The sequence below is a fragment of the Vanacampus margaritifer genome, chromosome 1 (genome assembly GCF_051991255.1).
Source record: "Vanacampus margaritifer isolate UIUO_Vmar chromosome 1, RoL_Vmar_1.0, whole genome shotgun sequence".
Lineage (NCBI taxonomy): Eukaryota > Metazoa > Chordata > Actinopteri > Syngnathiformes > Syngnathidae > Vanacampus > Vanacampus margaritifer.
The window spans coordinates 21,044,783-21,061,210 of record NC_135432.1 but is presented as its reverse complement, the minus strand read 5'-3'; the positions used below and the strand labels follow the sequence as shown (position 1 = coordinate 21,061,210).

The window sequence follows — 16,428 nt, the reverse complement described above, 5'->3', positions numbered from 1 at the left end:
TTGAGTAACGTATGCTGATGACGTCATGTCCAAGCACATCAATGTTTGAGTTGTGGTTAACGATCAACAGAGCCGCCATTTTAGATCCACTGTAATGCCAACTGTCAATCATCGTCCTCTGCGAAAACACAAGGTAGGTCTGCAGTTAACGGTTACTATTCAGTACACACTTTTAGCATGCAAATATAGTATTCATTCACGGTATACCATATTTATTGACCTCCTTAGTTTACTCAATGTTTCATGTGTCTTTTTACATAATACATTTTATGTTGACCCCTCATTGAAATGTCACCTTATCGTGGTGGAGGGGTTTGAGCTAAGTGGTCCGGAGCTTCATAGCCATCGCAAAGAGGTCCTGGGCGAGGGACCTGAAAAAACATGACCTCCTACGATGCTCAACATCTTTGGAAGACATATCTAATTCTTATCAATCTCCAACTCTCACTGGAGTGGTTCGCAGCCTAGTGTGAAGCGGTTGGGATGAATATCAGCACCTCCAAATGGAGGCCATGGTCATCAGTCAGAAAAGGGTGGCTTGCCCTTTCCAGGTCAGGGATGGGATCCAGCAATTGCTGTTTTGTCCATAAGTTTAACAATCACAGCATTGGGACATCAAACATCTATTCATCTTTGCTTATTAACATTCACAATTATTGAAAAAATAAAATAAAACAATTCGATATAAAAAAGAATTATATATATATATATATATATATATATATATAAATTCAACATAAAAGAAAACCCAAAAACTAAACAATAAAGGTAAGGAGAGAGAAAAAAAATCTAAGGCACAAAAAATTTCAATCGAGGTCAACTAAAGATAATTCACTAAGGATTTTCAACGTAGACGTACATTTTTCTTGTTTCTTGTCAACTTCAAGGAATTAATATACAAATGAAATTCCACAAGAAATATATGAAATTTTGAAAGGGATTTGTAAATCCTTATTTTATGCAAATAAATTTGCCAAGTAGGAGCTCAAGATTGATTCCAAAGTGTAAAGGGTTTTGTTCTGTTTCGTTTTATGCCGTTCGATGACGCGATGTCGAAATTTGATGACGCAACGCCCCAATTCTCGCGTGACCATGCGCGAACCACTGCCAAAATTGACAACAACAATGGCGGATAAACGTGTGGTGTTCGTGTTGCAGAACCTCCTCAGCTTACTTTTACTTTTACAGCAAAATATTGCCCTCCTGTTTTTCCATTATCAGCAAGCGGTGGAGAGAAATGCCAAATTATGCCTTTTATTATCAAACCTACCGCGTAAAATGACGAGAAGAGCAACCAGAAGAAAGTTTTGGGTACGACCGGGCCGAAGCAGCAGTTGGTGGGACAACTTTGATAATGGAAACGTCGTTGCAAATGAATGGAGGAAGAACTTTGGCATGTCCAGGGCCTCTCTCGTCACCCTGAGCGAAGAACTGCGCCCTTACATCGAGCGGCAAACGACTAACATGAGGACACCGTTTAATCCACTAAAAAGGGTGGCTTTGACGATGTACTACCTAAGCGATGGGGGAAGGCTCAGAGAAATTGCCAATTCCTTCGGAGTGTCTCGACAGGCTGTGTCCGTCATTTCAAGGCAGACGTGCAAAGCGATCGCCAATCACCTGGGTCCAAAATACATCAAGCTGCCTTTTACGGAGCCCGACGCTGATGATCTGGTTGCAGGTTTTCACCGTGCGCATGGCTTGCCACAGTGCTTTGGAGTGCTTGACTGCATCCACGTAGACGTCAAGAATCCCAGTATCAACTCCATGGGCTACGTCAACAGGAAAGGCACACACTCCATCAACGTTCAGGCCGCCTGTGATTACAGGTACAGATTCATGGATGTTGTGGTGAAGTGGCCCGGGAGTGTGCATGATGCACGGATCTTTGCGACTTCTAAGTTAAACTCTTACTTAAAGACTGGCAAGATTCCTGCTTTTAAAAAGCAGATTGTGAACGACGAAGATCCCATCCCTATTTTTCTTCTTGGTGACTCCGCCTACCCCCTGCTTCCTTACCTGCTGAAAGAACATTCAAGCGAATCCACACATCAGGAGCAGCACTTTGGGCAATGTTTGGGTAAAGCACATACGGTGATTGACTCTGCTTTTGGTCGACTGAAGACCAGGTTTGCTGTTCTCAAAAGGCCTATGGTCATAAACTTGGATGACTTGCCCTTTGTTGTTTACTCCTGCTTTGTCCTCCACAACTTTTGCGAGGCCCGTAATGAGGCTGTGGATGAAGCTTCTGTGCTGGGAGCAATAGAGGATGAAAAGCTCTCACAGCCCCCCACAGAGTCCAACAACTCGCTCACTGACTGCGACGAGGCTGAGGGAAAGAGGGTGAGGAGAGTGGTAATGAAATACCTTGAGTCTGAATGACCCTTGTTTTTGCTTTTTTTGTATTACAGTATTTGTTAAATCAATATATTTTTTTGTAACCGAATAGCTACAGAGTGCATTTTTGGTTTTGAAGAAAACCATTTCAATGTAATTGGCAACATTTTGCATTTTATTTTTCCTAAGAGACATTTGTTAAACTGTGTAAATACAAAATAAATGTCTGCGATCCTATGTATAGATCAGTGTTCATCAATGATTTTTCCCTAGTAAGAGAAAAAAAATTCCTGGAATAAGAAAACATTTCACACACATCATTTATCTAGACAGTTCACCTCTGCATAACACTGTATCTTTATTAAAGGGATACTTGACTCATTGAGCCATTTTCAACAGTAAGAAGATAAAATTTTCTCTGTAATTAATGTGATAACTTAATTATTTTTCATGACCTATTAATACCTTTCCAAACTAATTTTGCCACTTGAAGGTGAAAAGGTGAGCTGTGATTGGTCGTTACCTATTTCCTCAGCACAGGTCATCAGCTGACAGCAAGTAGAAAAATGTATTTTTAAAGGTATTAATTGTACGTGAAAAATAATGAAGTTATCAAATTAATTCAGAACAAAATATCTTAACTTTTTACTGCTAAAAATGACTCGATGAGTCAAGTATTGCATTAAGATTAAAGAAAAGAAAAAAATACATAGATCAATTTACAACAAAGAATAACTTAATAAAAAAATTGTAGCAAAAGATTTGAAACTCATCCATGTGTCTGAAATTTAGTAAATAAGTGAAAGTGCCACTGCCACCTACTGTAGGGGATGTGCAATTACAATGATGGCAATCATGGCAAAAACATACTCACTGAGGTCACACCAACGAGAAATACAAAGAAACATTTGAGGGGTCCCAAGGAAAATGTACATCAATCTGACTGTCTTGGCTGTAATAAATGAATAAAAGTATAAATACAGCCCAATGGCCAAAATAGTGCAACAGTGAAAGTATTGTCCTGACAGTTGATATGTAATGAATGACATGTTGGTGAACTAAGTACAATTGAGTACATCAGTATTTAACATGCAGTTAGTCCTTCATATGCATTGTATGTATACACTAATTGCAAACAGGAGGAACTAGCAGTTGCCTTGTCAGTGTACAGGCTTCCTTGATGGTCATAGTTAACTGATGCGAGTGGTCAGCTGCGGCATCATCTCTCTCTCTCGGTTTCTGGACAACTGCTCAGGAAGAAATTGAATTAAGAAAAAAAAGGTACCTGTGAGCTGCGACCTACAATGTTTTGGGAAATTGCAGAACACAACTCTATTCTTCATCTTTTTGCGTTATTTATTTAATGTCCTAAATATCTTTTTTGTGCACATTTGCAGACATGTTGACTTCTGTTGCCACGACAACCACACTACTGCTGCTCAGCGCCGCCCTGGTGGAGGGCACAGGTAAGTTTTGCTTGCTAATGTCTTTTCACACTGCACTCACTCAGTGTGAAAGGAGAAATTACTCTAGCAGCCTACCATTGTGTGTGCCCCACTAATCGCAGTGTGAAAAGGGCTCAACGCTAACACCAGCATCTGCCGCCACAGTGTTCCTGCAGCGGGACTCGGCCGGGCAGATCCTGCACTCGGCCGGCACCACTAGGAAGCGCCGAGCAAATTCTAACCTGCTGGAGGAGATGTTTCCCGGTGACCTGGAGCGGGAATGCTACGAGGAACGTTGCTCTCAGGAGGAAGCCGCTGAGATCTTCCAGTCGCAGGAGAAGACGGTGAGATCCGCTTTCTTTTCCCAGGATACTGCAATGATATGCTCCTATATTCTGCTGTCGCCCACCAGCTGGAGTTCTGGTTCCGGTACACGAGTGAGTCCACCCCGGCGCAAGAAGCGATGGCATGAACAGGAAGTAATGATGTTTCGCCACAGTAAACAGGAAGTTGTGCTTCTGCAGACTTGAATCCGTGTGCGACCAATCCGTGCGTGAATGGCGGGAAGTGTACGCTGGAGCGCGAAGACTTCCTATGTCTGTGCCCGCCCCGTTACCGCGGCAGCACATGCCACTTGGGTAACCATGATGACTGATCACCTTGCCTACACTGTGTATGTATGCATGTGTAAATGTGTATACATGTGTGTGCCTGTAGAGGTGTCATCATGCACCTATAGAAACGGCGGCTGCCTGCAGTACTGCACAGACCTGCCAGGGGGCGCTGATGTTCAGTGTGGATGCGCTGATGGCTTCAAACTGGAGTCTGATGGACGCAGCTGCTCCAAGACAGGTACTGCCCACATCACTGACATCACATTCTGTGGCCAACACACAGACACACACTTACACGATTCTAGAACTAATAATGTTTTGTCTTCTGCATGCTCTCAGTGGCGTTTCCATGCGGCATCCGGCAGGCGGCAGCGTTGCAGAGAGGTCGCTCCCTCTGGAGCCTCACCCATGATGCCAACTTTACCTCAGAAACATACTCCATCTTGGATGATGCCAACTTTACCTCAGAAACATACTCCATCTTGGATGATGCCAATTACACCGCAGAAATGGACGCCATCTTGGACGATGCCAACGTCACCGCGGAAATGGACACCATCTTGCATGATGACCACTTCAACTGGACGTACACTGCCGGCAAGCAACTCAATCCCCGTATTGTGGGAGGAGCCTTGGAGAGACTGGGAGGAAGTCCCTGGCAGGTGAGCGCACGTAAGGGGTAGAGGAAGCATTCCATTTCAAGGAAGTGAATAATTTAGTTTCCGGGATAAGAAGACTTCAGTTTCCCAGATGGTAAGAGCTTCATTTTGGGAGAGTGGGAAAGTGTTCCGTTTCTGGAATGGAACAAATTATGTTTCAGGAATGGGAAGCTTTTGGTTTCCAGGAGGGGGAAAGCGTTCCATTTTCCAAGAGGAGAAGAGTTCAGTTTTCGGGATGGAAAGCATTCTGTTTGAGGGATGTGGGAGGGAAGTGTTTTGTATCCAGGATGGATAGAGTTTTGTCTCCGGGATGAAAAGACTTCCATCTCTGGGATGCAAAGTGTTCCGTTTTCATGATTGGAAGTATTAAATTGGGATAAGCATCTTTCTGTTTCCATGATGCGTTTCATAGTTGACTTATGACTTGCTTAACCCAAGTAATGACTCAATTTCTTTGGTTTTTGCCATAGTGACTCGCTTGAAACTTTAACAACTTGAGACTTACTTCTGATCAAGGTTATTTTAGTTAACTAAAACAAACGAAAAAACTAAAACTAAAATTAAAAAAACAATTTTGTTTTGAAATAAAATAAAAACGAAAATGCTTTTAAAAAACCCCGAAAACTAACTGAAACTACATTTTATGTTTGCAAAACTAACTACAACTAACTATAATTGTAGCAAAAATGTCCTTTGTTTTAGTCGTTGGTAATTAAGTTAATGCGTTTCATAGTTGACTTATGACTTGCTTAACCCAAGTAATGACTCAATTTCTTTGCTTTTTGCCATAGTGACTTGCTTGAAACTTTAACAACTTGAGACTTACTTCTGATCAAGGTTATTTTAGTTAACTAAAACTAACGAAAAAACTAAAACTAAAATTAAAAAAACAATTTCGTTTCGAAATAAAATAAAAACGAAAATGCTTTTAAAAACCCCCGAAAACTAGCTGAAACTACATTTTATGTTTGCAAAACTAACTAGAACTAACTATAATTGTAGCAAAAATGTCCTTTGTTTTAGTCGTTGGTAATTAAGTTAATGCGTTTCATAGTTGACTTATGACTTGCTTAACCCAAGTAATGACTCAATTTCTTTGGTTTTTGCCATAGTGACTTGCTTGAAACTTTAACAACTTGAGACTTACTTCTGATCAAGGTTATTTTAGTTAACTAAAACTAACGAAAAAACTAAAACTAAAATTAAAAAAACAATTTCGTTTCGAAATAAAATAAAAACGAAAATGCTTTTAAAAACCCCCGAAAACTAACTGAAACTACATTTTATGTTTGCAAAACTAACTAGAACTAACTATAATTGTAGCAAAAATGTCCTTTGTTTTAGTCGTTGGTAATTAAGTTAATGCGTTTCATAGTTGACTTATGACTTGCTTAACCCAAGTAATGACTCAATTTCTTTGGTTTTTGCCATAGTGACTTGCTTGAAACTTTAACAACTTGAGACTTACTTCTGATCAAGGTTATTTTAGTTAACTAAAACTAACGAAAAAACTAAAACTAAAATTAAAAAAACAATTTCGTTTCGAAATAAAATAAAAACGAAAATGCTTTTAAAAACCCCCGAAAACTAACTGAAACTACATTTTATGTTTGCAAAACTAACTAGAACTAACTATAATTGTAGCAAAAATGTCCTTTGTTTTAGTCGTTGGTAATTAAGTTAATGCATGAGCCTTTGGGGATGATTTTAAATGTGATTTTAAATAGATTTATTTTGATATTACCCGGAATAAGGACGTTTGAAAGTGTGTCACACAAATGTGATGTCATCTAGCAGCAGCCAATAGAAAAGCACCATCAGAAGACGTCATTCCATGGTGGTTTTTAAATATTGCGCACAAGTAATACACTTTATTTATTTATTTTTAAACTCTAACTAATACTGAAACTAACTAAAACTAAGCATTTATGAAATAACTAAAACTAATAAAAACTAACAGAACCACCCTGAAAACTAATTAAAACTAACACAATTTAAAAAACAAAACTCAAACTAACTAAAATGAACAATTCCAAAACTATAACAACCCTACTTCTGACTTACTGTAGTCTATGTGACTTACTGTGCTGCCTTCAGGTTCTCATCCGTCGTGTTGATGGTTACGGATTCTGCGGGGGAACGTTGGTGTCAGATCGCTGGGTGATCTCGGCCGCGCACTGCTTTCAGCAGAAAGCTCACCATGTCACCATAGGTATACCCTCACACTAATCTTAGCATGTAGCATCAACATGAGCGGACACATAGGCTCCCCGCATGTCTTCAGTGTGGTGTTAGCAAAGGGGTTAGTTATATTTAGACTACCGTATGTGTTAGCCACAGTGTTAACTATATACATGCTATGTGTTAACAACAATGCTAACTATATTTTGAAATATTTGTTATTGTTAGCCACATTAGCTGGCTTTTGCCACAGGCGTTTAGCTACAGGTTTGCCACTGTACACTAAAGATATGTGTTAGCTACAATATTAGCTAAACTTGGTTATTTATTAGCCACGTATTAACTACAGTATAGTTAGGCTGTGTTAGCCACAGGTTAGCTGCTGTATATTTAGGCTATATGTTAGCCACAGGTTTGCGATATTAAGGATATGTGTTAGCCACAGTTTAGTTTTATGTATTTAAATGATGTGTTAGCCTCAGGTTAGCAATATTCGAGCTATGTGTCCTGTGTGTGTTGTGCGTGAAGGCGACTTCGACAAGCAGCGTCGGGATCCAGGCGAGCAGACCATTTTGGTCAAGCAAGTTCTGCTTCATCCTCACTTCCATGAATTCACTCTGGACAGTGACGTGGCTCTGCTCTACCTCGCCCAGTCCGTCATCAGGGGGCCCACCGCCATCCCCGCCTGCTTGCCGGACCCCCACCTGTCCAAATATCTGCTGAAGGTGGGCCCACATCAATATCACATCACGTCATTATCACATTTTGCATGACATGATTTGATTGACTTTTTATTGTTTAACTATTCACTGCTTAATTCTCTTTTTGTTTTATTGGTCTTTTCAGGTGGACAACCGGGGGCTGGTGACAGGATGGGGGGCCACCCAGTATCTGCGCCGTTCCTCCCGATTCCTCAGAAAGGTGGCACTCCCGGTGGTCAACCAGCACGTCTGCACAAAGTCTACAGCGCAGGTGAGCATTAGCATCATGCTAGCATTGTTAGCAGCATGCTGATAGCCTGTAACCCGCCCTTACAGGCAATCACGGACAACATGTTCTGCGCAGGCTACGCGGACGTCGGCATGGACGCGTGCAGCGGGGACAGCGGCGGTCCCTTTGTAGTCCACTACCGGGGAACCTGGTTCCTGACAGGCGTGGTTAGCTGGGGAGAACGCTGCGCCGCCAGCGACAAATATGGCGTCTTCACACGCCTGGGAAACTTCCTGAGCTGGATCAGGACCACCATGGACAGGGTGGATTGGAACGTCACACAAAGCTGAGCATTATCGTCTTTTGTTGGTTGAATGCAGGAAGTGGGTCAAGCCAAGTGTGTGTTGTGCTTGTGGATGTTTTTACAGTGAACTACCAATTGCAGTATTTTTATTTTAGTAATACTCTAATTCCAATGACAGGGTGGTACATTTATGCTCATGTTCCAGATGTCCCTGCACTGTGCCTGAAGTCAAATAATGTTCAACTTGAAGTTGGAAGTGATGCAACATCAAAGAGCAAATCCTGTAGGAGAGGTGTTGGCGGAGTGATTTCAGAATGCGAACTAATAGCACCCGTGCTACTTTCTGGCAGCCTGCTAAGCAACCACCAAAACTTCCATGTGCCGTTATCCCTGCCAATGCCATAGAAAGCAAAGCATGGACTTTGTTGCAAAAATTATATGAGTGACACTTGCAAAGGTGAAAGGCAACAGCAAAAGTCACATTCATTTGCAGTAAATTTTCATAGAGTTATTTTTAGTGTGTGAAATTCATGTTTTGCTAATAAAATATATACTGTTCATATGTTATGTTATTTTCACTTTTTGTATCAGCGCCCCTGGGACTACTGTACAGGCGTAATGTTATGTTACTTACTACCCCCAAATTACCCCAATCTCTGGCTCCGCCCATGGTCAGGTGCGACGCGGTCGCCAAGGAGACCGTGGGGAGGGGGAGGGGGTTGTGGAGCGGTAAGGCGGCCATGGCAGCCGCGCGGCGACACAAGCGTCTGCTGCTGAGCTTCGGAGGCGCGCTGGCGGCTTGCTGTGCGCTGGCAGCCGCGGTTTCCGCCGGACTTCCTCGCTGGCTGGATGGGTTCGTCCTGTGCAGAACCGGAGCAGAACTCGTCAACGCCACCGGGAGCGAGCTCGACAAGTTCGTGGGACGTCTCGCCTACGGACTCTTCCACGGGGAGAGAGTCAAGACCTGCGGCTTGGGAGGCAGGACGTCGCGATTCTCAAGTAATAAACGTACTACACGCTTATCATTGTTGGGTCATTACAAAATTGGAAGATATTTTTTCTTCCGCATGAAATTTCAAGTCAAAGCAAAAGTGATTAATAAATTTTAAATGCAAATTTGCCCTTTTGTGAATCCCCAAAATGTTTTTTTCTTTCTTTTTTTCGTCCTGGTGATGACCAACTTGCATATGATCTCCAATTCAACAGATAAAATACGTTTTTAATCAGCTTTTTGGGGTATAATTTTGTTGATATGTCTTCTTACAACTTTAACGCAACAGTGTTAGTAAAATGGTTTAATTATTTACAATTACAAAGCCTTGATCTAAGTTTCTTCTTGACCAATTAGCATAGCCGTTAACACGGCTAGCAAAGTAGCCTACTTAAAAAAAAAAATTTTGAACACCATGTCAAACATACATACACAACATCTATGTCAAATACAACAATTATGGCTTTTATCATAGTAAAAACAAATTCCAACAGGATCCAGTATGCATTATAAAATAAAATAGAAATAAAACTTGCTAGGTCTTTTCATGTAACATGTATTTGTCAATTTTACAAATAAAAATAATCGGCTAACAAATACTCTTGGAAAACTCTTTAATGTTAGCATTGATTTGCAACCTTGTCACTGTAATGCTAATGAGACTAATGAGTATTATTTGAGTTTCACTTTCTCAGTTGACCCGCTGGAATCCATTTACGGTAGTTTTCTATATCCTGATATAGTGTTACACCTATACATATAGACACATGCAGTTCTACATGTGTACTGTACACGGTGTATGCACATGTTTGTGTTAAACAAGTCAATGATAAAGTTTCACCTCATCAATAATAAAAGACAGCAGTGGCTTCTTCAATTATTCAAAAATGTCTCAACACTAAGACATCAATATCATTTAAGATGTAGTATACTGTATGATAATTTACTGCACAAGTGCACAGTAGATTAGAAGAATGTAATTCAACTTCATTACTATCTTTTTAATCTATAAAAAGCACTTTCTTAGTTGAGAAAAAGCTTAGTATTTTGTTGTGTTCTCTGCACATTTGACAAGAGGACAACTCCTGGACACATAATTAGACAGTTAGACAAGGGACAAGTGTTTATTGTCTCAAGTTATATGAGAGCAGTGATCCAGCTCTAACAAGTTCACACACTGACCTTTCATGTTTCTGCCTCACTGCTTCACAACTCACTAAACAACTCTGGCCTCAACACTAATGCTCCCAATTGCGTACCTATGTGTCCTCAATTATGTCCTTACCGTTTAAATGTCCTTATTGTGACTTTAAATGTTTTCACTCTGTCTTTAAACGTCCCTATCGCGTGTGGAAAGTTGTGTAATTTTGTGCGTCAGTCTTTTCAGAGTTGTTGGACGCCATCCCAGCAGGTCTCCACGTGACCATTATCTTCTTCTGCGGTGTGTTGATCGTCTTCTCGTCCGTGTCCAGCGGCTTCTTCTTCTTCAATGCCTTTGGACGTCCTTACGAGACGCTGCATGGCCCTCTGGGCCTTTACTTGTGGACGTCCATCTGCTGTGAGTAATTATGATGATTATTAGTGTACAAGTGAACATTGCTATTTAGTGGGTTGGTGTGTGGGGAACACTTTTGTGTTTCTTCAGCCTTTATTGTTCCAAGGCACACAACCCAATCAAAATGTCACAAAATATACTGTACTTGGATCAAGGGTGGGCAAACTGTTGCCTGTGGGCCACATGCCTGCCTAGTTCTTTGACCTGACCCACCAAGTATGAGCGAGAAACCTGTAACATTGGTAGCATTCATTTTGCCGTCAACGTAGTTGGTTAATTTAAAACATATTTATCGTTTTAATCATTCATTGTAAATAAAATAATTGCAAAAGGATTTTATATGTATTTTTTATTTAATTAATGTTATTTCTTGTAAATAATAAAATGAAAACAGTGATAGTTTTACCTGTGCAATTTTTTAAAGACATTATCAACCAATTGTTAAATTTATATATGGTAAATACAAAAATTAAATCATAGTTTAATAAATAGGTTTTACTACAAGTATTATTTTATTTAGATTATTTTATTCCTTGTTAATAATAAAAATAGTAAAATAATCTATTTTACCGATACCGTTTTAAATATATAATTTTTTGATCAAATACTTGCATAATTAATAAATATATATGTTGTAAATAATATAATGAAATTATTAATATAAATAATTTACTTATATTCAATATATTTTAAATGTTATATCTTTTTAAAAAATGATAATTAATTTTGTTAGATTTTTTTAAACTTATTTTATTAAACAGTAGGTAAATAGATTGTTATGAAATTAAATACAATAACAAATGTAATGCTTCAGAATAATAATTATTAAAATCAGCTATTGTACATCCACCACATGACCTGGCCCATTTATATGATTTAAAAATTGAATATATCAAGAAGTGCTTCCAGCGTAAAAACTGTGCCAAGAAAATCATGCTAGTGACATGGTAATTAATTGTACCTGTGGCAATGTGGTAGAAGCAGCATTGAATTGTTCTGCCTGTCGCTATGCATCTCTGGCATAGATAGATGAACAATTATGCACATACGTGAGTCATATACAGTCTGGTGACAAAAAAAAGAGAAGTTTTTGTCATTGCATATTGGCGGAACTTGGTGGTGAGTTGGTGACTCTAAAAAGTCAACTTTTTTGAAAATTCATCCCCCAAAGCTACTTGTCAATATGAAAATTTCTAGGCATGTCTATCATGAGTAGACCCACAAAAAAGTTTCAAGAAGCCATGCGCAAAACAACACAGGAAATCTGCAAGGTTTGCTTTACTTTACGCTCATTTGGGCCACTTCAAGGCATCCTTAACCCCTGGGCGTTATTTGTCCATTTTCTGGCTTTTTTCTGTTTTTCTGTTTTTCATCAAAGAAAAAGCATTTGAAAAAAATACACTAGGGACCTGACATTTTACCAGGATTGTTTAAAAATGTAGAAGTTCAAATTGGCGCCATGCTGTAATTTATAATTATTACAAAACAGGAGGGAGAGATTCACACGAAGTTGTTGTAATAATGCCCGATTTTGGCTCATTGACTCCCATTATAAATCACAGTTTTTGATATGCCGTAAACCTGATGTGTTATAATGCATTTTCCGTGATTACTGATGCAATTGCTTCTTTGACGAGTCATAAACATGAAAATAGAGGAATTTGTGTGTTTAGAGTGTTAACACAAAAATACACTAGGTGGCGCCAAAGGGTAATAAATTCTTTTTTCTTTTTTTTACAGGAGAGCTCAGTATTGTTCATTCGATTTGACATCATCATTGCTCTCCTTTTTTTTTTTTTTTTTTTTTAAAAAAACCAACAAATCAATTAAAAAAAATTTAATAAATGTTTTTTTCATATATATATACATATACACACATATATATATATATATATATATATATATATATATATATATATATATATATATATATATATATACTTTTTTTTTGTATGTGGGTGAGTATGTGTATGTGCGTGTGTGTACGTGCGTGCGTGCGAGCGTGTGTGTATTCATCAGTTCACCTAAAGCCCATTAAAAAAAAATCCCATACTAATAATATAATATAATAATAAATTGCCAAATGCAGAAACATCAATGTAAGTTATCACGATGTAGTGGCTCTCGCTAACAGACAGAATTAAGTAACCGGAATTAGGTTAAAAAATTCTATATACGTAGACCATGTTCCTATAAATTTTGATATTTGGTTTTTATTTGAGGCAGATATTTTTTCCATTAAAATGTGATTTATGAGGAGGTTAGACCATTGGTCGATATTCAGAGTTTGTTTATTTTTCCAGTTAACAAGAATTGTTTTTTTAGCGATAGTAAGGGCTACAAGTGTAGATTGAAATTGTTTATGTGGTAAGTCAGTTGTTGTTAGGTCACCTAGCAAACACAAGTTTGGAGATAAAGGTATCCTACAGTCCAAAATAGCGGAAAGTTTTTCTAAGACTTTAGTCCAGAAATACATAACCGGAGTACATAACCATAAAGCATGAACATAAGTGTCTGTAGTGTTTTGAAAGCATTGGAGACAAATGTCGGAGTCTGAGAGTCCCATTTTCTTCATCATATATTGAGTAATGTATGTTCTGTGAATAATTTTATATTGGATAAGTTGTAAATTTGTGTGTTTTGTCATTTTAAATGCGTTTTCACAAACTTGAATCCAAAAGTCAGGTTCCGGTGCTATAGACAAGTCTGTCTCCCATTTCGAGATGGGTAAAGACATTTTATCAGTATATGAAAGTAACTTATATATTTTTGAAAGTTTTTTTGTTGTTGTCGGAGAAAGCTTGTTAATATCTTTAGCTAAAACAGGCGGTTGGAGCGTACCCCGAAGTGTTGGAATTTTTTTCTTTATCATATTTTTAACTTGTAGATAATGTAAAAAATTTCTGTTTTTTATATTGTATTTTTGGAGCAAGGATGTATATGATATAAACATATTAGGGTAATAAATTAATACAAAATGCATGCATAAAAAAATTCTATTGTTATGACTTATGGACTTGTTTGAGCCTCTAACTATGTCATGTGAAATATATAAATTATTATTTTATTTTATATATATATATACAGCATAGTTAGTCTTGCTATTAGCATAATACTGCTATTGTTGTCCATAGGGGGGCATTAAAAAAAAAAAAGAAAAATAAAACTATATATGTGTAGATAGGTCTGATGCCACTGAATATTTTGAGCGGTTGAAAGTGAAAAAAATATTCATAAATGACTAAGTTATCTCACTTCAAAGGAAATGCCTGATTTTGGCAAAATTACAAGAGTTTTGTGCTATTCAGAAAAATGCCATTGTGAAAAACTGGGCATGCGTAAAAAAATTCTATTGTTATGACTTATGACCTTGTTTGAGCCTCTAACTATGTCATATGAAATATTCAAATTAGTATTTTATTTGATATATATATATACAGCATAGTTAGTCTTACTATTAGCATAATACTGCTATTATTGTTCATAGCGGGCATTAAAAAAATTTAATTAAATAAAAACTATATATGTATAGATAGGTCTGATGCCACTGAACATTTTGAGCGGTTGAAAGTGAAAAAAGATATTCATAAATGACTAAGTTATCTCACACACAAAGGAAATGCCTGATTTTGGCAAAATTACAAGTTTTGAAAAATGCCATTGTGTAAAAACTGGGCATGCATAAAAAAATTATATTGTTATGACTTATGACCTTGTTTGAGCCTCTAACTATGTCATGAAATATTCAAATTAGTCTTTTATTTTATATATATATATATATATATATATATACAGATAGTTAATTTTGCTGTTAGCATAATACTGCTATTATTGTCCATAGAGGGCATTAAAAAAAACATTTTTTAATGCCCTCTATGGACTATATATTTAAACTATATATGTATAAATAGGTCTGATGCCAGTGAACATTTTGAGCGGTTGAAAGTGAAAAAAATATTCATAAATGACTAAGTTATCACACTTCAAAGGAAATGACAGATTTTGGCAAAAATTACAAGAATTTAATCAAACTATAATGACGCCCAAAGACGAACTTGACACTTCGCAGTTGGCAAAAAAAAGTAAATACAGAAGTAAAAATATAACATGTTTTAAATTAACCAACTTCGTTGACGGCAAAATGAAAATATATATGTTAATACAGAATTTTCTCCTCCATGAGTCATCACCTTATCGTGGTGGAGGGATTTGCATGTCCCAATGAGCCTAGGAGCTATGTTGTCTGGGGCTTCATGCGCCTGATAAGGTCACCCATAGCAAACGGGTCCTAGGTGAGGGACCAGACAAAGCATGGCTCAAACGGACCCCTATAATAAACGTCAATTTTGGATCGCGGTTTCCCTTGGCCAGATGCGGGTCACCGGTGCCCCCCTCTCGAGGCGGGGCTCAAAGGCACGCATCTGGTGGCTGGCCCTAAACCCATGGGGCCCGTCCGGGCACAGCCCGAAAAGGCAACGTGGGTCCTCCTTCCGATGGGCTCACCACCTGTGGGAGGGGCCAAAGGGGTCGGGTGCCGCAGTTCGATGATCGACTTTGTAGTCGTGTCATCGGATTTGTGGCCGCATGTGTTGGACACTCGGGTGACTGATCACCACCTGGTGGTGTGTTGGCTCCAATGGCAGGGTAAGATGCTGGTCCGACCTGGCAGACCCAAACGTATTGTGAGGGTCTGATGGGAAGGTCTAGCAGAATCCCTCCCTCCTGGCAGGTACGTGCAGCTTCATGGTTGTGATCCTGTTCGCGTCTGAGGTGAAGATTGAGCGTCTGTCAGAGCGCATCGCCAACTTCGAGGAGGTGACCTTCGTGTTCCAGACGTACAGTGAGCGTTTCGACGTCTGCTTCTGGATCCTCCTCCTCGTCTTCTTCCTACATGTTTTCAATGTGGCGGTGATTCGACTGGCGGGGATGAACTTCCCCATGTTGCGGGGTAAAGACTCGGACCCAAGTGGGGGCGCCGCCGACCTCATGTATTGAATGTGAATTTTTTTCTTTACATGTCAGAGCTAGCTAGCTGCTTAGCATCACTGTGAGTCAACAAAGTGTGTTTCAAATTAGTATTCCACATTGAGACAAATTGAAATGCCATTAAACCATTCAAGCCCCGTAGTATTGTATGCTTGCCTTTAAGGGGCTTGCCCTGGTGGGGGACATCGGAAAGATGTTCTTAGTCAGGTAAGTTTCTGAACGTGACTTTTGGCATATTGTAACTCTTTGCTAATGTTTTGGTTTTTTATTTGTGTGTTTGTCAATAAATGGCTGAAAGCACATCACGACTGTGGCTCTCCTTGCCCACATGCGTGGGCATTGCAATAGCTCCATTTTTTTTCCCATTTCACTCAAGTGGTGGGGCATATGCTATATTTTACACTGGAAAAAGCGATTTTGGAGAGA

General features: G+C 38.9%; 2 protein-coding genes across 10 annotated transcripts; both read left to right on the top strand.

Annotated features, from left to right (window-relative positions):
* Positions 1 to 74: 74 nt before the first annotated feature.
* Positions 75 to 9,037, top strand: LOC144061638 (coagulation factor X). 9 transcript variants are annotated; one of them, XM_077582252.1, is made up of 12 exons: positions 80 to 133; positions 3,477 to 3,618; positions 3,735 to 3,803; positions 3,948 to 4,126; positions 4,195 to 4,219; positions 4,307 to 4,420; positions 4,500 to 4,634; positions 4,736 to 5,058; positions 7,153 to 7,267; positions 7,765 to 7,961; positions 8,083 to 8,208; positions 8,274 to 9,037. In XM_077582252.1, the coding sequence occupies exons 3-12, from the start codon at positions 3,737 to 3,739 to the stop codon at positions 8,514 to 8,516; spliced, it is 1,524 nt and encodes a 507-aa protein (XP_077438378.1). In that variant the 5' UTR covers positions 80 to 133; positions 3,477 to 3,618; positions 3,735 to 3,736; the 3' UTR covers positions 8,517 to 9,037. The 9 variants fall into 9 exon arrangements, 7 of the variants coding, with proteins under 7 accessions (XP_077438402.1, XP_077438378.1, XP_077438385.1 ...); XM_077582259.1 differs by lacking the exon at positions 80 to 133 and adding an exon at positions 142 to 2,343; XM_077582276.1 differs by lacking the exon at positions 3,477 to 3,618 and having other exon boundaries at positions 75 to 133.
* clrn1 (clarin 1) lies at positions 9,037 to 16,302 on the top strand. Its single transcript, XM_077582327.1, has 3 exons — positions 9,037 to 9,469; positions 10,840 to 11,019; positions 15,746 to 16,302. Exons 1-3 carry the CDS (start codon positions 9,037 to 9,039, stop codon positions 16,009 to 16,011), a joined length of 879 nt encoding a protein of 292 aa, XP_077438453.1. The 3' UTR covers positions 16,012 to 16,302.
* The last annotated feature ends 126 nt before the right edge of the window (positions 16,303 to 16,428 follow it).